The following is a 25,737-nucleotide window of genomic DNA, read 5'->3' on the forward strand; positions in this document are numbered from 1 at the left end:
TGTGTTTGCAGAACAAACAACAGTACCTTTTCAGCTCATGACAGAAGATGGCAGGACATTGTATGTGTGCATGGGTGTGGATGGGTATGTGTACGGTTCGGTGTCGAAGAAGAGGGTGACCGGGAAGGTTGTTATTTACTTGAATGATCAGTTTCATATTTATCAGAAGCTGGAAGGGCATCCGCTGCATGAAACATATTCCAGAGTAATTGGTGGTTCATTCCGCTGTGGCGACCCCTGATAAATCAGGGACTAAGCGGAAGGGAATCAAATAGCAAATTTAAATATGAACCGAGACACTGCACAAGAAATGTTCATGGCACCGCGCTTTAGTTTGCTAAAAGACAGCAAGACAATGTGAGGTGATGAGCACAAACCACGCCTCACATAGTCAGGGTGTTGAAATCTGTTTGGCAAGGAATCCAAAGTGCCATTTAATGGGTAGTTAATGATTGTTAATGACAAAAAAGATGATGTTATTGTTAAGCTGGAAACCAAGACACTTCTTTAAAGTACATTCAGGTAATTAAACTCATTGCACCATTTAAAGTGATCAATTTAAGCTATATATATTTGTCTACTACGGCATAATTTTATTGTTGACATCTGTAGTCTGCACAAGATATAATTTCAGCAAGGATCACAATGTGCGCATCCGCAATAGTCACATTGTAACATCCGCAATGTTGAGTCTGAATTTAAGCTGATCAGGAGCTACAGAACACACGTGATTTGTAGAGTCAAGTTTAACCATAATAGAGTGAAAGTTTGTCAATTTCATATTTTTAAGGCCTGCGATTGAGAGTTTCAAGAAAGTTTAAAACATTTGGGCACAAAAAAAATAATGATTTTGGAAGATTAATTGTATTAGAGATTTTTTATACAGGCTTTTTTATCTTACTTAGAATCTGTCTTGTTCCTAGTCTAAATATCTACATTTCAAAGCAAAAACAAGATTTTACTTAACTTTACTTTAAGAAAAAAGGAAGAACTTGACTTATTTCTTCTGAAGGTAAAAACAAAACAATATTTTTACTTTGCTTTGTCTCATTTCTAATCGAAATAACTAGTAAAGTAAGAAAAAGCATTTGGTTTTCATTGTGATTATCCAATTTCTGTACCTAAATACTGATAGAATCCTGAGAAACTGTCAAATAGTGCTATTCAAACCATTTTGTGAAACTGTATTCATACTGTGATATTTTTTGCAAAAAAATACAACATCATAATATCAGAATTTTCCAATATCGTGCAGCCCTAATCTGTTTATTCATACAAAACGCCACTATTTCTGTTAATGATTGCAGCTCTCAAAAACAATGTTCATTTAAGTATTTAAAAATTACACATCAGTTCAAACTAAATGATCTAGCTAAAGCAAGAATGCATGAATCATAACACTTTTAACATTATTTAAAACTACATTTTTAAAGACGGCAAAGGTAGTGCTGAAAATGGAAACGCAAACAGGATGTCTGAGGTCCAACATCATCATTTAATTCAAATGCTTTATCAGACGCACATAAATAAACAAGATCCGGACTGATGTTTCTAGACTGCCTGACAGTGATTGATATATTCGGAATGGTTCAAATATTAAAGCACAGATTGTAGCGTATATGAACGTGATATGAATAAAGGTCAAAAACGAGACATCTCATCTTAACGTGTGCATCAAATTTAATTTACAAAAGTGATTTTTTATTAAAAACTACCTCAGCACCGTTTGTGAAAAAAGTAAAATTCATGTTTGAAAATGTTCATTTTACCTTAAGCATATTTTTTTTGTAATAATTTTATTTAAAATTCTAGTCATATTTTCACCTATATTAATTAAACTAAATAAAGTATTAGGTGACCACACTTAAAAGTAGGCATAAATTATTATAAACTGCTTTACTTATTTAAAAATAATGGGAGAAAACCCATCGCTTTGAATGGCAAAATTAATTAGTATTATAATTACAGTTAATTCGAGTTTTGCAGCTGCACTGTGATCCTTAAATACAGTCCTTGAATATGTTGTCAACTGATCCTTATTCTAAATATGCTTAACAATTATTTGCAAGACACACGTATTAACACTTACATTTATATTACACTATCTTTTACCCATACACACATGCATTACTTTAGAAGTTGAAGTCAGAATTATTAGCCCCCTTGAGTTATTAGCCCCCCTGTTAATTTGTTTTCCCCAATTTCTGTTTAATGGAGAGAAGATTTTTTTCAGCATATTTCTAAACATAATAGTTTTAATAACTCATCTCTAATAACTGATTTATTTTATCTTTGCCGTGATGACAGTAAATAATATTAGACTAGATATTTTTCAAGACACTTCTACCCAGCTTAAAGTGACATTTAAAGGCTTAACTAGGCTAATTAGGTGAACTAGGCAGGTTAGAGTAATTAGGCAAGTTATTGTATAATGATGGTTTGTTCTGTAGACTATCGAAAAAAAATATAGCTTTAAGAGGCTAATAATATTGACCTTAAAATGGTGTTTAAAAAATTAAAAACTGCTTTTATTCTAGCCGAAATAAAACAAATAAGACTGTCTTTAGAAGAAACAATATTATCAGACATACTGTGAAAATGTCCTTGCTCTGTTAAACATCATTTGTGAAATATTAAAAAATAAATAAAAATCAAAGGGGGACTAACAGTTCTGACTTCAACTGTAAGTCATATTTACCTATATTTTGTAAACCAAATTGCCTCCATTTACTCGCCTTTCTAAAAGCCGATCATTTAATCCGGTAAACAACACTGTGTTGTCATCTCCACCACACGCACTACTAATTAGCAACACAAAAAAATGACAACAAAGACCATCGATGTCACCAACAGACTCTGCTCGAGATGCGGTCAACAAGTCATGTTTGCTGAGCTGCATCCCAGGATTACATCTTTTCCCAGCATGCACTGCAGCTGCCAGGTAAGATGTCATTAGGGCAGCTCATCCTTGCAGGCTATATTTGTTATCCTTTGAGTGGCAGCGTGGCAGAGAGAGGAGAGCAAACGGACACTTCTTGGCTTTCGATTAGCGCCTGACATAAGAAGAGCAGATTTGCACTGTTTACACAAAGGCCTGTCTGCATGTCCTCAGGCGTTAGCATGCATTGCACAACAATATAGCCTTTTTTGGGACTCAAGGCGTCCCGACCACAATTTAAGACCATGCATTATAGTGTAACGGTGTCATTTGTGTTAGGGATGTGCAATATATGTCTGTATCCACAGTAGTCGCTTCATAGGATGTGCAACGTAGAGTTGGGATTATAAGTGACCGGGAGCCACAGTTCAGAACATGTGAGATCTGAAGTTCATCACTTCACTTAGTTTTTAAAGCCTGCGACTGTTGTGAGCATTTAAAGAAAGTTTAAAGCATTCAGGCAGAATAAATCACACCGTTTGCAAGTGTTTTAAGAACTGTAGTTAGGAGACATGAAGGACTTTAAGTATTATGTATTTTGTGAATGTGTTCTGTAAATGTTGTCTGTTTTAAGTGACAAGATATTTTCAACAATAAGGTAACTTTAATAAAGATGAATTGTATTAAATTATTCATACTATGAAGACTATACATTAATATTTTACATTATTATACAGTGTTATAGTGTTATTTTACATTACTATACAGTGTTATTTAACATTAAATACAGTGCTATTTAACATGACTATAACGTGTTATAGTGTTATTTTACATTACTATACAAGTATTACAGTGTTATTATACAATAAGTAGTGCTATTTTACATGACTATAAAGTGTTATAGTGTTATTTTACATTACTGTACAGTATTACAGTGTTATTCAACATTAAATACAGTGATATTTTACATTACTATACAGTGTTAGTGTTATTTTACATTACTGTACAGTATTACTGTGTTATTTAACATTAAATACAGTGATATTTTACATTACTATACAGTGTTATAGTGTTATTTTACATTACTGTACAGTATTACGGTGTTATTCAACATTAAATTAAGTGCAGTGTAATTTTACATATTTTACATCATAAAAAATGTTTATTTCACAACTGTACAAATTACATTACTATATAATGTTAGTGTTGTTTTACATTGCTATACAGTGTTATTTTACATCAAAAATGTTGTTAAATTCATATTTATGTTTGCTTTATTTAAAATAAGACGATACACTGTTATTTTACATCAAAAGATTGTTTAATTTAAATTAGTTTGCTCTAATTTAACATTACAGTGACATTACAGTGCTATTTTACATTAATATGCAGTATTATAGTGTTATTTTAAATTACTATATAGCATTATTTTACATGTTCTACATCAAAATGATGGTTTATTTCACATTTATGTTTGCTCTATTTAAAATAAGATTATACAGTGTTATTTTACATTACTATACAGTGTTAATTTACATATTTATAGCAAAAAAAACTGATGTTTATTTCATATTTATGTTTGCTTCATTTAAATTGAGACTATACAGTGTTATTTTACATTACTATACAGTGTTATAGTGTTATTTTACATTACTATACAGCGTTAATTTACATATTTATGGTAAAAAAAATGATGTTTATTTCATATTTATGTTTGCTTCATTTAAATTGAGACTATACAGTGTTATTTAACTACTATACAGTGTTATAGTGTTATTTTACATTACTATACAGCGTTAATTTACATATTTATGGTAAAAAAAATGATGTTTATTTCATATTTATGTTTGCTTTATTTAAATTAAGACTATACAGTGTTTTGTACATTACTTTACAGTGTAATTTCACATATTTTTACCTAAAAAACTATGTTTAATTCACATTTATGTTTACTCGATTGTACTTATCTTTGCTCGTACACTGAACAAAAACTATTCATTGGATTTACAATTTTTTTTAGACATTTTTAATGCAAAGAATTAATATGGGCTGAATTTAAACTAACAAATCAAGTTGACCATTACTAAATTGAATGTGTTTGTTTAAATTCAGCCAATACAACCTTAAAAAAGTAGTAAATTAATTAATCTACTTTGTAGTTTTAAGAATATCCCAATCAATCTCTAAATATATATATTTTTTAGCTATTTGGTGAAATATTCCTACTGTAATATATAAACATATGAAACTGCAGAAAGTTAAACATTGCAATGCCAGATTTGTCAGATATCGCGCAGCCCTAGCTTGCGTTCCTGCTCCCTCACACGTAACCATGCAGAAACTGGTTGTGCGATGCTGTTGGCCTCTTTTTTCCTGTCTGCAACCACCCATGTCTTGTCTGTTCCACCCTTTCTTCCCTCCCTCCCTCTCTTTCATTCTTTCTCTCTCTCTCTCGTCCAGCTCCGCTAAGCAACAAGTGCCGCCTGTGAGTACCACCCCTCCCCCTGTCCCAGCCTCCAGAAGCGATCGCAAATCCTGCGAGCAACTGCCAGCTGACAAAACTGTTTAGTCAGCAAGAGAGACTTTCAGGCAGGGAGGGAGAGCGAGCGAGAGAGTTTCAGGCTTGAGAGAGCAAACGAGAACTGAGACAGAATAAGAGCTGTGCATCAGTTGAGCCACACTATTGGCCATATTCTTGACCTACGAGCGGATGCAGACATCGCAATCTTTAAGGCTCGAGACTTCCAGTCAAATAGGGTGTGTTTAGAGTATGCCGTTACAAAATTGCCTATTTAAGGCCTGTGATCTTCACCTCCTGATTGATTTACAATATAAAGTGGGTCTCTACAAGAAGCACTGCATTCAATTCCATTGTTTTCTGCCATGTCTTTAAACATTTTACTCCAGTATTTTCAATGGAGTTTCTGCGCTAGCCTGCTGCTCCTGACGGCGCTTACATTTAAACAGCTTTTCATCTTGTTTACCCTTCAACAACTAAATTAATGCTTAAGTCTATTTAATGGGTTTTTTTTAATTACATTACAACATCGATGCTGTAAAGGAACCGTATAAAAGTCACATTTACGCCCCATTCACACAGGGCTTCAGCGTCATCGCTTAAAACAGGGCGTGTCTGAAGTTGGGGCTGACGCAATTGTCATAGCAGCGTTAGCCAATGAAATTAGTCAGCAATAGGCCACTGTCTGAGCTGATGAAATTGCATACAGCAATATGATTGGCTGACGCTTTCATCGGCGCTTGAAAAGTTGAGCAAGTCCCAACTTCTGCAGTGAGCAACGCCTCTGAAGTGGCATCAACGGATCCACAATGCAGTTCGGCAACGCCTGACGTCACCCATTCAAAGTAAATGGGAAGCGTTGAAGCTGATGCCATGTGTGAATGGGGCGTAAGCTTTCACCAGGAGTTTATTGGTAGGGGAAAAACACTAGCTATGCATATAGGACATTTTAGCCAATATCAAGCAAGACAGTACACAAACATGTTGCATGCTAATGGCAGCTAAAATCTAATTGTAGCTATAACTTTTGAACAAAATAAGATCACTCAACCAAACTTGAGACACATACATGGTCAATTGCTCATTCACTTCCATTGATTTCTAAATGTTCTAAACAGCTTTTTACACTGGTGCTGGTAAACACCAATCAGAGAAGAGATGTCACAAAAGAGTGAGGGGAGATCATTAAAGGGAAAGATAGTTCACCCAAAAATTTTAGCAATTTAAATTTAGATTTCACGTGGATTTTAAGGATTACAAAGACATGCGCACAAGTGCACTCGTAACAACCCTGCAGGGACAGGACATCAACATTACATCAGATTGCGGTTGTGCCCCAACATTTCAGAGATGTGGCATTTTGTTTGAAAACAAAAATTGGGTTAACGTCAGAACTGAACAGAAATGTCCAACCTAAAAATTAACGTCTAATGATGTTACAGCCTGACGTTAGGTGGACGTTACCAATATGATGTCCAGCAACAGATTTTGGTTGCCATACCTGTTGAATAAATGTCGGTTTTTGGTTTAGGATGTTGGCTCGAGGTTGGATTTTAGTCACTTTCCAACACAACCCAAAATCTACCAAATATCAACGTCATTTGATGTTGTTATTGGTGATCAAAATAACGTTGTCCTTAGACCCTAGCTAGACATTGATTTTGGTCACCTGACGTCATGACCTAAATCTAACCAGATATTAACGTCTTATAGCATTGTGTGCCTGCTGGGAAACGATGCAAACCTTCCTAAATAAACAAGACTTGTAATTTTGATTTTCTCAATGACTTTAACATATACTCTAAACAGTTATCTTAAAAAAAACTAAATAAAAAACTACATGGAGGATAAAGTGCCTGGAAAAATGATGACTTGTGGTGTCAAAACTACTAGGTCTGTTCATGGAGCTGTCTGAATCTCAGAGAGGGAAAACAGTTGTGTGGCTAACTCGCTATTGTTCGAACACTTCCTTCATCTCTTTCCCCTCCGCCTCAGAGAAGCAGCAAGTTTCACTTCCTGTCTTTCCTCTCATCTCCTCCATTTTTTTCTCGCTCTCCTTCCCTGCCCTGCCTCTCTTTTCTCACTCCTGTCCTTTCCTCCATTGTGGCATTCTTTCACATCGGTGATAGCCGTTGGGTTAGACTTTGAACTCTTAGCAAATACCAACTTTATTTGCTGGCTGGAGCAGCTTGGGGGAGACGCAGGGAAAGGTGATAAGAGCGGCTGCTGTAACAGAGTTTCAGAAGTGTTTAGGAGGCATCGTCAAAAGCCAGAATAGATGCATTCAGCCTGATGGCTCATTAGCCTGATGACTGGTAAACAGGAGGAATGATTGGGTCTGTACTATGATGAAAGACCCTCGTCAATCAGAAGCATGACAAAACAACCTCTTCAAATAGATCGTGCTAAACAGAAAATAGAAATGATTTAAATTAATCCGACAATACACGTGGATTCAGAGTTTTCAGTCAGTGTAAAGCTTGCTATTATAGCACTAGCATGTTTAAAGAGACATTTCACCCCTAAACTTATAAACTTATATGAATTTCTTTCTCCTGTTGAACACAAAGCAAGATATTCTGAAGGATGTTGGGGGAAAACAGTCATTGACATCAATACCAGGAACAAAAACAGGGGGAAAAAATATTAATACTATAAAATTCAATGGCTGTTTTTCCTCCGACATTTTCAGTATATCTTCTTTTGTGTTCAGAAGAAGAAAGAAACTGAGATGGGTTTGGAACAAGTAAAGCATGAGAACTTTCATTTTTGGGTGAACTGTCCCTTTAAGGAAGGGGTGTGCCCAGTCGTTTTCGTATGAAGGGCCAAAAACCAAATATCATTGAGAGCCGTGGGCCATAGATAAATATACCAAACTATTTTACATTAAAGTTGCCATGGGTAATTTCTTTCTTCATGTCATAATATTTATAGATAAATGGAAAACATTACTTTAAATCGTTTTATTTAATACCTTTTAATATAACGTATTGCTTTAAAAACATACAATACATTGATCACACATTGTAGTTCAATACTGAAAACAACAGTCAAGCAGAACCTGCCTTTGCCTTGATTTGCTCACCAAAGTCTCTGCATTGTACATTTTAAACAACAATTTACACCATTGAATTTGAAACAGTTAGCTTTTTTGTAGCTTAACAAAAAATCAAAGATATAAAATGTTACGTTAAATATGAAAAGAATATTTCTAAACTATCCCGATTGTTCTCCCTCACTTCTCAGAAGGGATGGTTGGCCAAATCAAAGGTTACCGTGAGCCAACGTTGTCCCGCTGGCTCTAGTTTGGGCATCTCTGCTTTAAGGCATTCTTATGGTTGCCAAGCTACTTTAAATGTGGCTGCTATGATGTTCTAAAACTACGAGTTTGCTTTTGCATTTTTAAAAAGTTGTGGATAATAATGACAACATCATCAAATTGATCCTCATCAACAAGAACCCATGCAAATAACTGAAACTCAATAGAAATGCATACAAGGCCAATATTTGGCACTTTGCTGCATTTGCGCACATACAGACCTTTAATCCAGGATGGTCACTTTGAATGTCGGGTACATAAACATGATATACCCGACAATCAAAGTGACCATCCTGGATTAAAGGACTGCATCCTGGACATGCCCTATGCATGGCACTTGATTTTGCCAAGTATGATGCGATCCAGGATTAACACCTATGTTGATCGTGGAAAATCTTTGTTGGAAAATGCAATCCATACAAATAATAGTTGAATAACAACCATGTAGAAGAGCATAAACCTAACCTTAAGCCATAACATACTGTAAACACATCCCTTTATTCTGATTGGCTGATTAGAATGTTGTTCCAGGATCAACATAGATGTTAGTCCAGGAACATATCCTACTTGGTGAAATCAGGTTGGCGATATGCATGCATATGATAGGTAATTTTAATAGTTTACATGGCATTGGTTTTTGCACATCAACCCCACTTTCATTTGCCATTCTACCCTCAAATCCCATTTTTGGGCCTTAAAAACACAGTCCTCATTGAAGTGAATGGTTAAAATACATAAAAAGTTGACATTTTGTTGAAATATTGTCACATAAACACTTCCTCTAAGTGTTGCTATGTAATTGCTAGGTAGTTTTATCATTAAGTCATTTAAGTCGTTGAATTATAAGTTCACTACTTATGGTGAGCCGTTTGAATTGTTGTACAACATCTACTGTGACTGCTTCAAAACAGCAGACTCCCTGTTACATATACATGCATATAGACTGGACATGCAATATGCATGGCTTGATTTAGCCAAGTATGATGCGATCCTGGAACATCAGTTTTGTTGGAAAAATGTAACCCATAGCCATTCCCTACCCCAACCCAACCATAACTGCAAATTACTCCCAAAGTCAAAGGATAACAACCATGAAGTGCATAAACCTAACCTTAAGCCTAAACTTAACATAAACTGTAAACATATCCCTTGATTCTGATTGGCTGATTGGAATGTGGTTCCAGGATCAACATAGATGTTAATCCAGAAGCATATCCTACTAGGTGAAATCAGGTTGGTGATATGTATGCACATGATAATTAATTTTTGTAGTTTACACGTCAACAGTTTTTGCACTTTAAACCCACTTTCATAAGCCATTCTACTCTTCAATCCCATTTTTGGGCCTTAAAAACACAGTTCTCGTTAAAGTGAATGGTTAAAATTCATAAGAAGTTGACATTTTGTTGAAATAGTGTCACATAAACACTCTTTTTAAGTCTTGTTATAAGATTGCTAGGGAGTTTTATCATAAAGTCATTTAAGTCGATGAATTATAAGTTCATTACTTATTGGTGAGGCTTTTAAATTGCTGTACTACATCCACTGTGACTGCTTCAGAACAGCAGACTCCCTGTTTCTGAACCAAACATGTTTTCATGCTTTCACAGCCAAAGATAAGTGCAGCCTGTGTGGGCCATGACAACAATCTCCTGCAATCACAGAGAGGATCGGTTGAATTTTTGAGGTTAAGACTTCAATCTCATATTTGACACATCTAGCCTGTTAACAATAATGAGCCACGGTTGAGGAGGAGGCAGAGCAGCATTCATGAGATGTCTGCATTCTTTTGGCTGCTTTAGCAAACTATAGACGGTGAGGGACTTCAACCAGGCTGTCCACAAATATAGCTGGGGCTAAAGTGTCAGCAGCACCCAACACTATTCTTGTTGGGATGTCCAGACAGAAGCATGACTGCGTCTCTCTGAAATACACCACTGTTTTTAATAACACCAGTTTACTCTGTGCTCTGATACAACAAACCACCTAAAACAACCAGAGGTCTTAATATTATATTACTAATAATTATTTAAATGTATATAAATGTGGCATACACACAAAACAGGGGCAAAAATGTGCATACACCACTTCCCATGCTAAAGTTGTGTATATACTAGTCTTCCTTTTATTTATGGCTAAACACCCAATCTGGGGTTAAAACTCCAAATGCACCTTAAGGCTCATATTCCTCCATCTCTCATTCCACCTATGCTGATCCCCCGCAGTGTCCCTGCCTCCGCTATACACCCAACGGAGGGATGGAATATAATCTTATCTAAAAAAGGCAGGTTAAATATAGCCTGGGAGCCAAAGGGCCAACCCATCATGCCCTAAGGCCAAAAGCAGGACCTTTTCCATCAGAAAAACCCCCACCAACCACTTATTGCACATTTGCAAGGTCTCACTAGGGCTACGGTATTAAGATGCGTTAACGACAACTCACTCACAAGCGGATGACATTAAATACAGGTGTTAATGTCATCTCAATGGTTTTAAACTTGACCCCTTTCAAACACGTCCCAAAGATAAAACCACATTTTATCAGACTGCTTTCACAGATTTAATGAGATAGATAGATAGATAGATAGATAGATAGATAGATAGATAGATAGATAGATAGATAGATAGATAGATAGATAGATAGATAGATAGATAGATAGATAGATAGATAGATAGATAGATAGATAGATAGATAGATAGATAGATAGATAGAACGGTAAAATGATAAATGAAACGTTAAAATGGTAGAACTATAAAAGAGTGGAACAATAACTGGATAGAGCGATAAAACGGTAGAACAATAAAACCATAGCTGTAAGGCTAAAGCGGTAGAACAATAAAATGGTATATCGTTAAAATGGAAGAAAAATAAAATGGTAGAATGATAGATAGATAGATTGATAGATAGATAGATAGATAGATAGATAGATAGATAGATAGATAGATAGATAGATAGATAGATAGATAGATAGATAGATAGATAGATAGATAGATAGATAGATAGATAAAACGGTAGAACGATAAATGAAACGTTAAAATGGTAGAACTGTAAGAGTGGAACGATAGCTGGATAGAGCAATAAAACGGTAGAACAATAAAACGATAGCTAGAAGGCTAAAGTGGTAAAACAATAAAACAGTAGTCTGATAAAATGGTAGAACAATAGATGGAATGATAGAAAGAACAATAAAACGGTATATCGATAAAACGGTAGAACAATAAAATGGTAGAATGATAGAACGATAAAACGAAAGAGCGATAAAACTAAAGGAAAAAAATGGAAGAACGACAGATGCATAGATAGATAGAACGATAAAACGGTAGAATGATAGATAGAACAATTAAACGCTAGAACAATACAACAATAAAACAGTATAACGATATGTTGGTAGAACGGTAGATAGAATGATAAAACGGTAGAACAATAAAACAATAGAACGATAGATAAACAATAAAACGGTAAACCGATAGATAAATGATAAAATGGTAGAACAATAGATGTATGATAAAAACGGTAGAACAATTGATAAATGATAAAATGGTAGAACGATAAAACAATTTGATAGAATGGTAGGTAGAATGATAAAACAGTCAAGCGAAAAAACGGTAGGCAGGCAGAGAGATGGACGGATGGACAGACGGAGACGGACGGACAGACAGATAGATAATAATAAAAACAGGTAATACACAGTTAGCACACTAATTCTTCACTATAATGTCAACATGGGTTCAATCATTTAATATCATTCATCCACAGCACTGAGCAATCCCATAATGCAGTGATGCAGAGTGTGTTGAAATAAAAGGGCAGAGTCTCAACTAAATCTGCATTATAATAGCAGGTGGAAATGGTAATGCGAGTCTTGACTGACCACTTGTGACTAGATCACGGGAAACTTGTCTAATAGCAGGTGGCAAATGGGCCTTCGTCTCCAACAATTTGATGCACAGCAAAACATCTTGAATGGATTAAGTATGGATAAACCACTGCTTAATCTTGGTAGGCATGTCAACGTGATATTTCAAATCTACTCCATGCAAATTAAATCTGAGATCAATTATTTACAAAGCATTCAACACTAACTATCAGAGGTTGGAAAAAAATTGTGAATTGATAAGAAAATCTAAGGAGGTCATTGATGCAAAGCAGCGCCGTAAAGTGTTTATCATCTGGCAGCCGCGACCGAGGCCTGCTGTGTTGGTATCTTGGGAATTACTGTAATAAATTTAGATAATGTCAATACCCAGGACACTCACAGAGGGCCGAGGGAGGGTGATATACTTTTAATTAGGCCTTAAACATCCCAAGAGGGACCGGACATTAGAACTTCAAGTGTTCAAACTACACATACTGAATGAAATAATTAAGAGCATTAACAAACAGCCAATGCAAAACACAGGATGCACAAATTCACACTTCCACATCATGGAATTTGATTCACTGGGAACTAAAATAAAGATCTAAATAACTTCCCTGACAGTTCAGCATCTGTTTGGAGATCTTATTCAGTAGATCTTCCATATTAAAAAGCAAGACACTTAGATTTAGCAAAGAATAAAACAAGGTTAACTTCTGCTCCATACTTGAGAAAGTCTTGAATATGTACCTTTAAAAATCAAAATTAATAACAACGACTACAAACTTTCCTATTAGCCTCAGCCAAAGAGGAAACAAACAAAACTTACATGGAAACATCCTCCTCCTTTAGCCACAACATCATCAAGCTGATCTCTTAACATTGACTGCAAGGTCCTATTCATAACATGGCCGTTCTCTGCTAAACATTAAAGGGATAGTTTACCCAAAACTCACAATTCTGTTATCATTCACACACTTTACTTGCTCCTAACCTGTTTGACTTTCTTTCTTCTCTTGAACACAAAATAAGTACATTGACGTATATCGAAAACTTGTAACCATTGACTTCCATAGTGTTTGTTTTGCCTACTATGGAAGTAATTGATTGCAGTTGTTTTAGCTTTCTTCAAACATAAAATAAACAGACTAAAGAAACTCATAAAGGTTTAAAACCACTTGACGGAGGGTAAATGGTGAACACATTTTCATTTTGGGTGAACTATCCCTTTAAAGAAACTCAAACCACTTGATGGAGAGTAAATAGTGAATACAATTTCATTTTTGGGTGAACTATATCTTTAAAGAAACTCATAGGAGGTTTAAAACCACTTGATGAAGAGTAAATAATGAATACAATTTAATTTTTAGGTGAACTATCCCTTTAAAGAAACTCAAAGAGGTTTAAAACCACTTGATGAAGAGTAAATGGTGAATACAACTTCATTTTTGGGTGAACTATATCTTTAAAGAAACTCATAGGAGGTTTAAAACCACTTGATGGAGATTAAATAATGAATACAATTTAATTTTTAGGTGAACTATCCCTTTAAAGAAACTCAAAAGAGGTTGAAAACCACTTGATGAAGAGTAAATAGTGAATACAATTTCATTTTTGGGTGAACTATCCCTTTAAAGGTCCCGTGAAGTGCTTCGAAATGAGCATTTTTCTTCATTGGTTGACGTAATCTCAATCGAAACATGGAGAGGGGGTGGGGGTAATGTAGCTCCTCCCTCTTTTTAAAAAACAGCCTATCATATTTTATATCATCACCGCTCTGCCAGTGAGAGAGGTTGAACTCAAGTGCATGAAATGAAAAGCAATTGAGAAGCGTCTTGAAGGGGGCGGGGCATGTCAGACACTATAGAGCATTTGATTGGTCAGAGGATTTAATGAGAAACTGAAGTATGAGGCGACGTGGATAAAACCGTTGATCCATTTAGGCAGAAGTGACGAACTACAAGCTTAACATGTTTATATCAGTTTTATATCATCAAAACGGTGACAATTCACATTTAGAAGATATAAAACGGATATAAACATGTAATTAATAATAGTTTTTAGGATATTTATAAGCTAGTGTGCTCCAAAACAATAACAAAATTCAATGTTGAGGAGCACACTAGCTTATAGATATCCTAAAAATTTATTTATACTAACACTAAACTCTAATTAACATCTTTAACACCTTTAACATCACTGATTTGAGGAAAATGCACTTGATATATAAAATAGTAGTATTAAAGATTTATCTTAAAACGCAGGTGGGGCTTTTATTTTAGGACATCACATAAGAGCTTATATTTAGAGATGGAGGGAAGGCCCGATGTCGGTGTAGTGACAGTGCATTGCTACAGCTCTAGACTCTGCTCGTCTACAGTGTTGAATTTCGTAATGGAATGTGAACTGCTCATCCAGATCCGTCCTCTCCTCCCTGCCTTTAAAAGAGGCCAAAGAAAGAAGAGGATGCATCTTTATTCGCCGTGAGCACAAAACTACTTGGGGTCATCTAGTGTGATTGGTAAAGCAGTGCTGGGTCTTTATTATCTGTACCAATCCACTCCAAAACAGAGTCGGATAGAAGCGTGGAGCATGGAACAGGTTTTTTGATAGTCAGAGCTGCTGGAGTGCAAAACGGAAAACCTGGAGTGGAGTTTATATTATAGAAAGTGTATATACAGTAGTCAACATTTGAAGTGGATCGGTATCTTCCATAAGCGTTCCTGAATCTTTTTAACGACACACATTCTTGTCTTAAGACAATTAAAAAAACATATTGATCCAAATGTTGACTATTGTACAACATTAATCATACAGTTGGTTTTAGTTGTTTACATGTTACTTGACTCAAAGATGCATTGAAATGAATGACTACGTTCGCATGGACATCAGTAATTGAATTACTTGCCTTAATCTGAATAAGACAATAATATGATTAAGGTGTTTACATGAGTTGCTTTTTTAATGGTGTCAAACAGCTGCGTGTGTGTAGACTATCCAGTAGCTAAATGCAGCAAAAATTCCACACGACGTTAATAGTTTTAGGCGTTTACATGTCTGTACTGCACTAAAATGATGCCACAAAAAGGGTCTAATCCATGTCTTAATTCCTTTTCTGTTTAGTTTGATTAACTTAATGGGATTGATAAAAAAATCGCTGTTTACATACTCAACTCTTAATCGGAGTATTGTCTTAATCGTATTTAAATCGGATTATTGGTGTCCATGTAAAAATACTCAATGATAGGTTTTGTTCAACATATGCCACCTATGGGTGATTTAAAAAATAAAATCATATACTTTTAAATGTTTTTCCTATTCATTTGTGTTCTGTGTAGAGTTGACAGCGTAACAGCGCTTGTAAACACTGTAAAAGTGGTTAAAAATGCTGTATTATGCATGCCAGGCCATTAGTTGCTCAAACATCCCTCCATTGTTTTGTTTTTTGGGTTGCGGTTTTTAAGGGTATACCGCGGTTAAATAAAGTCAAGGTTTTTAAATTTTCCAAACTGTTCTGCTATAACGTTCCTACGGTATTATGTAAGGTATTTTTATTACGTTTTGTTTTTTAGGACAACAGTATCTTCAGCAGAAAAGATATCCAAGATCCTGTTTTAAATTGTAATGAATTTGTAGAACCTAATGAAGACAGCAAAAGTCAGTGATTCATTAGAATTATTTAGGCTGACATGTTTGTTCAATGACAGCGACTGTTTCAAAATATGTTAAAAGTTTCTCAAAATAAAATATATTGTGCTCAAAGGGGGAAAAAAAGAGTTTGTTTTTTACCCAAACTTTAAGAGAACATAACAACATCGTAAAACCGTGATATTTTTATCCAAGGTTATCATACCATCAGAATCTTATCCAAGCCCATGCCTAGTACTCTTGCCACCTATAGACTGCACATGACATCACAGTTTTAATAACTTAAACATAAGTGTCATTTTCAAACATTTATACCCAAAGTTTGTATATTTGCAGGCCCTGACATAGATAAAACAATTTAAAAACTTGCATCCTAACATCTTAAACAACAACATCCTAAATCCAACTTTAACAATGATCCCAGGTCCAATTGACACTGTAAGTCAGAGATAAACACTACTATAGTCTTGCTCTTCAATCATTGATCTCCATATATTGAGAACAGATATACAATACCATCAATTATAAATAATAGTTATAGAATAGAATTGAATAAGCTAAACTGTGTGAGTGTGAATGAGCGTGTATGAGTGTTTCCTGGTGTTGGGTTGCAGCTGGAAGGGCATCAGCTGTGTAAAACATATGCTGGATAAGTTAGAGGTTCATTCTGCTGTGGCGACCCCTGATTAAAAAACGGACTAAGCCGAAAATGAATGAATGATATAATATATTATAGATCATAACCCAACAACAACCATCATCATCATCACTAGCTCTTTATCTACTCAGAACTTATAACTACAATATTTCCAACTCCATTGGAAGTACACACACTGCTAGAAATCAAATAAATGCACAAATTTGTCCAAAAACTTATGCAATTTTATAGTAATTGAGCAGTATTACTTACAAAACATGGGATAGTACGTGTCAGGTATGCGTTTACCAGACGTCAAGGCCCTGTTATTGTTTATATAGCCTAATAATAATATTTTATGACAACATAACAACAAAGAACGTGAAAAGGCACGATGGAGGATGCCGAAAATGTGGCTTGTGAGTTTGCCACGTTTACCTTCGGCTGTCCTAAAGTTTCTGCCTCACCGAGGAGGGGCGGAAAAGAGACGGAACACAAAATGCCTAGCAACCATTATCTCCCCGGCGCGAGCCCTGCTGCCGTCTCCCGAGAGACCGAGCGGACTCATCCATTCCTTCAGTTCACAAGCACAAACTTACAATAAAACTAGCAGAAACAGTCATAAACTTCATATAAAGCAGCTAAAGCGTTTGTTTGGTGATGCGCGACTTAACTAGTCACGTTAAAACGACGCGTTCGACGCAAAAGCGAACCGACAGTTCGTTAACTTACTCAAATTACCTCAACAACTACCTGAACGCTTTCGTAGGCCATCCTTAAAGAGATAAACAAACTTCGTGACGCAACAGGTTGTTGTCGAAGTGGGACAAACAAACAACAACACACACACAAAAGTATGTGAAACAACAGAAAACACCATTTCGATGGTTGCTCGAAGCGTGGCAGAAACAGCGATCAAAGTGCACGCGAGATGTGATGCTCCGCGCGACAGCAGCGCGTTAGCTTAACGCTAGCTAACAGACGCACACTTTCAACCCCATCACCACACGCAACAAGTATTATACAGCTCTAAAAAGTTACTGAACACGAACACAAAGTTGTGTGCACCGAAATAGCCCAATGTCCGAAGGAAACAGCGCTGTTTAGGGCAGGTTTGGGCTGTGCGCGTGAGCATCAGGTCTCGCGCAACGAGGAAGCTGAAGTTTGGAAAAAAAAGTGTCCTTTTACTCCGCGTTAACTTTCCCACTGACTCCAACACAACAACCACATCAAATAAACACTTCATAACACAACAGCAGGCCCGAGAGAGAGTTTAAAGCAGAGTAGAGTAACTTACGTTTGACTTTGTTGGGGTTGGGTTGCTTTCGCCGAGACATGATGATGATGATGGTGATGATGAGAGAGAAAGAAAAAAAGAAAAGAAAGAAGCTGCAAAAGTTGTTCCGGAGAGGAATCAAAATGGCGTTTGTAAAAGATGTGCAAAGTTCGTCAACTTTGCGTTTGAGTTGCCCACTCTCCAGATTCCCCCACGCCGAGATGCTTTAGGGAGGAGAGAGGAAAACGCTTATTTCGTTTTCCTCCCACTGCGTCTCTCTCTCTCTCTCTCTCTCCTCTAAAGCTGATAAGTAAGGCGCAGGGTCACGTGTTGCTCTTCTAGTCTCCAAGGGGACGCGCGTTACTGAAGCTGCAGCCGCGCGCAAGCATCCCGAACACTAAACTCACAAACATCCTCAAAACTATTAAAAAACGGCATCTTTCTGCACCGACTTCATGTCACGTGGCCACTGAGAGTGCTTTTTCCTAAAGTAAAGGCAAAATATGCAAGCAGGCCCAATTAATGTAAAAACAAAAAGTTGTTAGACGTGTGCATAAATAAATAAAAATATAACAAAATAATAATAATAAATAAATAAATAATCATCCTAATTAAAGTTGACTTAGAAATGCTCACTAAATTAATAATCAAATATTAACATCTCATATTAAAGGCAAAATTTGCATGCAGACGCATTGAATGTACAAAAATAGATGTTAGACGTGTGCATAAATTAAATAAAAATATAACAAAATAATGTTAATAATAAATAAATAATCATCTAAATTAAAGTTGACTTAGAAAAACTCACAAAATTAATCAAATATTAACATCTCATATTAAAGGCAAAATTTGCATGCAGACGCATTGAATGTGAGATGAAGTTAGAAGTGTATATAAACAAAAAGATAAATAGATAAATAAATAAATAAATAAATATTCATATTAATTAATGCTGGCTCACTAAATTATTAAGCAATTATTAACATCACACAATAAAGGCAAAATTGTTATGCAGGCCCAATGAATGTAAAATCAGGTTAGACAGGTAAAACAAACAAACAAATAAATATTAATCTTAATTAACGTTGACTTTGGAACTAATCAAATACCACAAATCAAATAGTAACATCACATATGAAGGGCAAAATTTGCATGCAGGCCCAATGAATGTAAAATGAAGATAGACGTGTATGTATAAATAAATAAATAAACAATAAATAAATAAATAATCATTAATGTTGTCTCAATTAAATATTATTCAAATATTAGTATCTAATATTAAATGCAAAATTTGCATGCGTTTATGAATGCATAAATAAATATTCATCTTAGTTAACGTTGACTTTGGAAGATACACTAAAATACTAATTAAACATTAACATCACATATTACAGGCAAAATTTATATGCAGGCCCAATTAATGTAAAATAAAGTTAGATTTATGTATAAATAAATAAATAAATAAATAAATAAATATTAATCTTAATTAACGTTAACGACTTTGGAAGATTCACTAAATTATTTATCAAATATTAGCATCACATTATAAAGTTTGAATAAAATATGTACAAAAGGAAAGTCGTAAGCGCCATGTGCTCTGTATTTAATATTTTGTTGTTGTTGTAAATTAACCAGAGATTACTGCAGTACATTTGATAAAAAAATACTTTTTTGGTCATTCTGCAAAACTCCATGTTTTGAATGCTGTTTTAGCGTAAATCTGAGTTAAAATAAATTATATATATATATATATATATATATATATATATATATATATATATATATATATATATATATATATATATATATATATAATTATTATTATTTAATGTAAAGTAAACCAAATATAAAATATTTTAAAACAAAAAAAGATCATAAAAGGCTTTTACTGACTTAAAAAGACAAATAAATAATGCTTAAATGTATGATATGATGATGATAACAATGACGATAATGATGATTTACACAGTTTAACAAGACTAACCCTATCCCATGTCATTAGAAATTCACAAATACAACAAAATACCAACAATAATAACATAATTAAAATATAACATAATACATATGTTTAGTTGACCTTTATACTTCCTACATGACAAACTAAATCTTAAACCACACAAATAAAATACTGGAAACCAATGCAAATTAAAGTCCAAAAAAACAAACAAACGAAAAAAAAGCTATTATTTTAAAGCATAAACATGACTTTATTTTCCATAAAGCTGCTAATACACTGATAAAAAAAATATATGATTTGCATTTACTACATTTTCAAAAGGTAAGTGGTTGCGAACAATTAATATGGGCTGAATTTAAACAAATAAAGTTGAACTTTACAACATTTAATCTGTTGGTTTAAATTCAGCCTATATAATTAATTTGCAACCACTCACCTTAATACATTTAATAAATCTAACAAATAATGTTTTCAGTGTAATAAACAAATGAAAAAGTCTTTAAAATTAAACAATTTGAGAGACCGTTCTGAGTCAGGCATGCAGCAGGTTAAACTGAGAAATATATATGTCATTTATCTTTAGATGATGAACTTGAGTTCAATGATGGGGATTGATCAAGCATGAGGTTTTGTTTGTTGCCGGTGGCTAAAGCTGCAAATTCCACCTGGTGCTGATAGCAGGACATGAGAGCCTCCCTTCCTCCAGCTCAGGCTGATTAGACTGGACAAACCTGCCCCCGCCGAGAGCCGCCAGCAGACGCATGCTGGGTATTACAACTGAAACACTCAGCACTTTATCAGTCATTCTGATCAATTCTGATCACACAAACGTCCCATATCAGCTGGGTTATTAGTGCATGTAAATCCCTGTATTAAAAATGTATTAAAAACTATGCATACAACTATTGCCGGTTAAGTACATACAACTACATGTTTAAAAAACTACATACATCCGATTGCATGTATTACAAATGAGAAACATACAACTGCATGTATCAAAATTACATGAGTACAACTGTGTGCTTTTAAAAATGATTAATCGAATTTACCTGTTTTATTAAGGTAAGTGGTTGCAAACTATTTACAGTATATGGGCTTATTTTAAACAAACAAAGTAAATGGAGTAATGTCCAACTTAATTTGTTTGGGTAAATTCAGCCCATATAAATAGTTTGCAACCAATTACCTTAAAATAATGTAGTAAAACTAATGATTTTTTTTGTGTACATATGACTGCATGTTTTAAAGTTACCAACAAACATCTGCATGCTTTAATAATGACATACTACTGCATGTATTAGGCTACAAACATACAACAGCATGTATTAAAGGTGAAATACTTACAACTGCATGCATTAAAAATGACATAAGACTGTATTAAAGTCACAAACATACTACTGCATGTTTCAAAAATGACATACATATGATTGCATGTATTACAAATGAGAAACATACAACTGCATGTATTAAAATTACATAAATACAACTGCAAAAAATATTAATTTTACAAACTAAACTGGTTGCAAACTATTTGTATGGGTTGAATTTAAACCAACGAATTAATGATAGTAATGTTTAATTTAATTTGTTTCTTTTAAATTAGCCCATATAAATTGTTTTAACCACTTATGGAACAAAATCAATGCCAAAAGTACTGAAATAAAAAGCTTATTGAAAAGCACAAACTGAAAAAATAATACACTGAATTAACAACTGCTTGCATTTTAATGACTTGTATTGCCAGGGTTTGTAATTTTAAGTGCTGAAATTTAACACATCTGTTTATTAAAAATGTGTTTATCTCAACTTAAAATATTTCAAACACGTTTTTATACTTTAAAATTCAATAATTTATATTCAATATTCAAAATTCAATATTCATTTCAGTTCAAAAATTAGCTTCCAAAAATTCAGTGGATCAAATCCGACTGTTAAAATTCAACGTTAATTTTGAACTGCAGGAAAAGCAACAGATCTCCAGCTGCCTTTTCACTAGCAGGGGGACCAATTTAATATGTTTAAACCAGTAAATAAGTGTTGTTTTTAATTTTGAAATAGTATTATTTTGCTCACCCCATGTTTATTACAAGACTTTTATAGCGTAATATACAACACCAACTCAGACAATAGATCTCTTTTAACTATGAAAAATGTTCATAAAAGTCACTTTTTTTTTACTTCTCAAAGTTAAAAAGTTGCAGGAGGAAAGAGCATGCTCCCATAACGCAATTCAAAACATAAATAAATGGGGAAAAGTAAAAAATGAATCTAAAGCGCATGGCGCAAAAGCATTAAGGGGTGTCCGAATCCACTGCATTTATTAAAAATTACTAGAGTAAGTTGAGTTTTACTGCGATTCAACTCCATATCTGGGCATAAAGGGGATTGAAATGTCGTATCTCACAGAACCACGGTGCTACATTGCTTTTCTTACTAGAGTTTTTGTCTTGTTTCTAGTCCAAATATCTAAAAACTCTTAAATCTACAAGCTTTTTCTAGATGAGAAAACAATATTGTCTTGTTTTATGAAATAAAATGAAAGTTTTTTGAGATTTTCCTTACAACAGCCACTGGGCTAAGCAAAATAATCTTGTTTTTCCTTTTGAAATAAATGATTTTGCTCACCCCATGTTCATTACAAGGTATTAGTAGCGCAAAATACAACATCAACACAGACAATAGATCATTCATTCATTCATTGTCTTTTCGCCTTAGTCTCATTATTAATCTGGGGTCGCCACAGAATGCCCTTTCAGCTGCAACCCATCACTGGGAAACATCCACACACACTCACTCACACACACATTCACTTGGGACAATTTTAGCTTACCCAATTCACCTGTACCACACATATTTGGACTTGTGGGGGAAACTGGAGCACCCAGAGGAAATACGCGAACACCAGGAGAACATACAAACTCCACACAGAAACACCAACTGACCCAGCTGAGGCTCAAACCAGCAACCTTCTTGCTGTGAGGCGAATGTGCTACCCACTGCGCCATCGCGTCACTCAACAATAAGTCACTTTAAACTATTCAAAATGTTCATACAAGTCACTTTTTAAAACTTTTCAAAATTAAAAAAGTTGCAGGAGGAAAGATCATGCTCCCATAACACAATTCAAAACTTAAATAAATGAGGAAAACTAACAAATGAATCACAAAATACAAGAAAACTGCTAATTTACAGACATTTTTTACAAAAATACTATATGAAGGTGAATTGCAGTTATTCCCAAATCTCTTCAGCAAATCTTCCTTTGTGTTCAACAGAAGAAAGAAACTCAAACCGGTTTGGAGGATGTCAGAATCTTAATTTCTCTGTGTGTGTGAACTGTCCCTTTAAGGGGCTTTGAGGAGTTTCTGTGTTCTATTCAAGTCAATGAATAACAGGTTTGAGCAGTTCATCATTTCCTCCCTAAGTTTGCTTCAAGTGTGTTCAAGCGATGCATTTTTGTTACAGAGCACCTCCAAAAAAAGTCAAATAAAGTCAACTATTAAAGTATTACAGTCTGGTTCATCCACAGCTTGCTTTTCCTGAACGCTCTACAAATCTAGTGCACAAAGTAAGACAAGATGCAGTGAGACCTCCATCTCCAAACTAGCCGAAACTTGAGAGTGATGTTATTTATTGACCGTTACCTAGGCTTCCGAATGCAACCCTGTTACTAGGGAACAACCTTTCACGGCAACAAAAGGTTTCCTTTATCCTCTGTGAACGAAGCTGAAAGAAGACCTCAGCAGCGCAGAGCAGAGCCATCCCACACTGCACTCCATCACAGCACTTTATCATCCCTACATAGTCAACATGATGGAGGAATTTATACAGTTTAATGACCAAAAAGACATAAAGGCGATCTAAATGATGCCGGGTCCTTTTAGTGGTGAAAATGACCAAATCCTCAAGCGATAGTTTACTCAAAATATACTTCATTTCTTCTCCATCATGTAGTTTTAAACCTTTGTGATTTCTGTTTTCTATCAAACACCATTCATTCATTCATTTTCTTTTTGGCTTAGCCCCTTTATTAATCTGTGGTTACCACAGTGGAATGAACTGCCAACTTATCCAGCATATGTTTTATGCTGCAATCCATCACTGGGAAACACCCATACACTCCCATTCACACACATACACTATGGACAATTTAACTTTAGCGCCAATTCCCCTATAGCGCATGTGTTTGGACAGTGGGGGAAACCGGAGCACCCGGAGGAATCCCACGCCTCCACACATGCCAACTGGCCCAGCCTAGGCTCAAACCAGTGACCTTCTTGCTGTGAGGTGACAGCGCTACCCACTGCGCCACCGCATCGACCTCTATCAAAGACTAAAGAAGATATTTTGATGAAAGATGAAACCTTGAAGCCATTGACTTTCACAGTAGGAAAACAGAGGGAGGTCAATGGTTAGGAGAGAGCAGGGCACAAAGTAACACTTTTTGGTTGTGGCCAATGATGAACAAAGTAATGGGGTCAGACAAACCTTATTTTAAACAACACCGCACAAGCCTCTCCAACAAATGAGCATTGAAAATATGATCGCCGGCCCTATGGTTTCTGTGCAGTATAGCCAAAAGTGCCAGGAGTCAAAATGTTACTAGTTACCCCACCTACCGGGCAAGTTGTAACAGACACTTTGAGCCCCGGTGCATAGTCTAACAGGGTTGTGCTTATTCTCTTTATGAGTTCGCTTTGAGCATAACATGCATTAAACCAATCAGTGTATCATCTCTTATTCCCTTTAAAAGTCAGTTGTGTCGCACCATGACGCATTTGCTATTTACATCTCAACTTTGTAAGAGGAAAAACTGAACGCTTCACTAGAGAGAAAACAGTTAAACAGAGCATCTGCAGCGCGAGGATAAAGAACGAGCCTCCTCCATTCAGCCTCTTTACTGTACTTTTACTCTTTACTCCTTTACTTTGGTGGAGTAAGGAAACAGTGTTGTACTCACTCCACTGAAGACATCCATTAGCCCACATGTTTAATTTAATTTGCTAAGAGCAAAGATTAGTTTCAAAACTATTTCTAAATTCAGTTTTAATCTCCAGCAAAGGAATAAATGAACAATAATAATGGAGTGTGGTCAGTTGTATCCAAACACACATCCTCTTCTTATGCCCTATATGGTGATGCAGACGTCTCCAAAACCCCACAGGTAGACAAATCTAAACTTGTGTTTATTAAAACAATTATAAATATGCAGATAATAAATAACACTGTTAATAATTATAAGATCGTCATGAATAATAATAACAACAATAATAATAATAATAATAATTTTTGTAACATTTTAATCCTTTAATTCTTTTATTGTGTGTATTGCTGTACATTCTGTGTGTATTAAGCAATGTGTAGTTGTTTAAAGTGCACAACTAACGCGCTCTGCGCTGGACTTTAGAGCAGCTTTCAGCTGGTCAATGATGCAGTCAATTTTAGTTCAAAATAGCAACAAGCCAACAATGCGCCTTAACACACCTCCTTTCTAGAATAACTTTTTTTTCAGTATTCAGTTGTCTAACAAAACAAAAACGTTTTTGATCCACTTCAAATGTTGACTACTGGATTATAAAAACCTGTAAGTCATTCATTCATTCATTTTTTTCGGCTTAGTCTTTATATTTCAGAGGTCACTACA

General features: G+C 35.0%; 2 protein-coding genes and 1 long non-coding RNA gene across 11 annotated transcripts in view; 1 reads left to right on the forward strand and 2 right to left on the reverse strand.

Moving 5' to 3' along the window:
* Positions 1-18,414, reverse strand: part of rreb1a (ras responsive element binding protein 1a) — a 105,441-nt gene extending 87,027 nt beyond the window's left edge. For all 8 annotated transcript variants that reach the window (XR_015524671.1, XR_015524670.1, XR_015524674.1 and 5 more), the window contains exon 1: positions 18,155-18,414. Coding sequence is in view for 1 of the 8 variants with exons in the window: in XM_087309021.1 (XP_087165147.1) it covers positions 18,155-18,194 (40 nt within the window). In the remaining 7 variants the exon portion in view is untranslated. The remainder of the gene's footprint in view (positions 1-18,154) is intronic.
* On the reverse strand, positions 1,807-3,850 carry LOC147837927 (uncharacterized). Its single transcript, XR_015524709.1, has 2 exons — positions 2,699-3,850; positions 1,807-2,162 (listed from the first exon to the last, which is right to left on the reverse strand). It is a non-coding gene; the product is annotated as an uncharacterized LOC147837927 (long non-coding RNA).
* Positions 2,863-25,737, forward strand: part of f13a1a.2 (coagulation factor XIII, A1 polypeptide a, tandem duplicate 2) — a 55,854-nt gene continuing 32,979 nt past the window's right edge. The window contains exons 1-2 of one of the 2 annotated variants that reach the window (XM_087309029.1): positions 2,868-2,941; positions 5,339-5,363. The gene's annotated coding sequence lies outside the window, so the exon portion shown is untranslated. Of the gene's footprint in view, positions 2,942-5,338; positions 5,364-25,737 lie in introns of both variants that reach the window. The other variant, XM_087309028.1, reaches the window with a different exon arrangement.

Source organism: Danio rerio, chromosome 24, assembly GCF_052040795.2.
Source record: "Danio rerio strain M-AB ecotype USA chromosome 24, GRCz13ab, whole genome shotgun sequence".
Classification (NCBI taxonomy): Eukaryota; Metazoa; Chordata; class Actinopteri; order Cypriniformes; family Danionidae; genus Danio; species Danio rerio.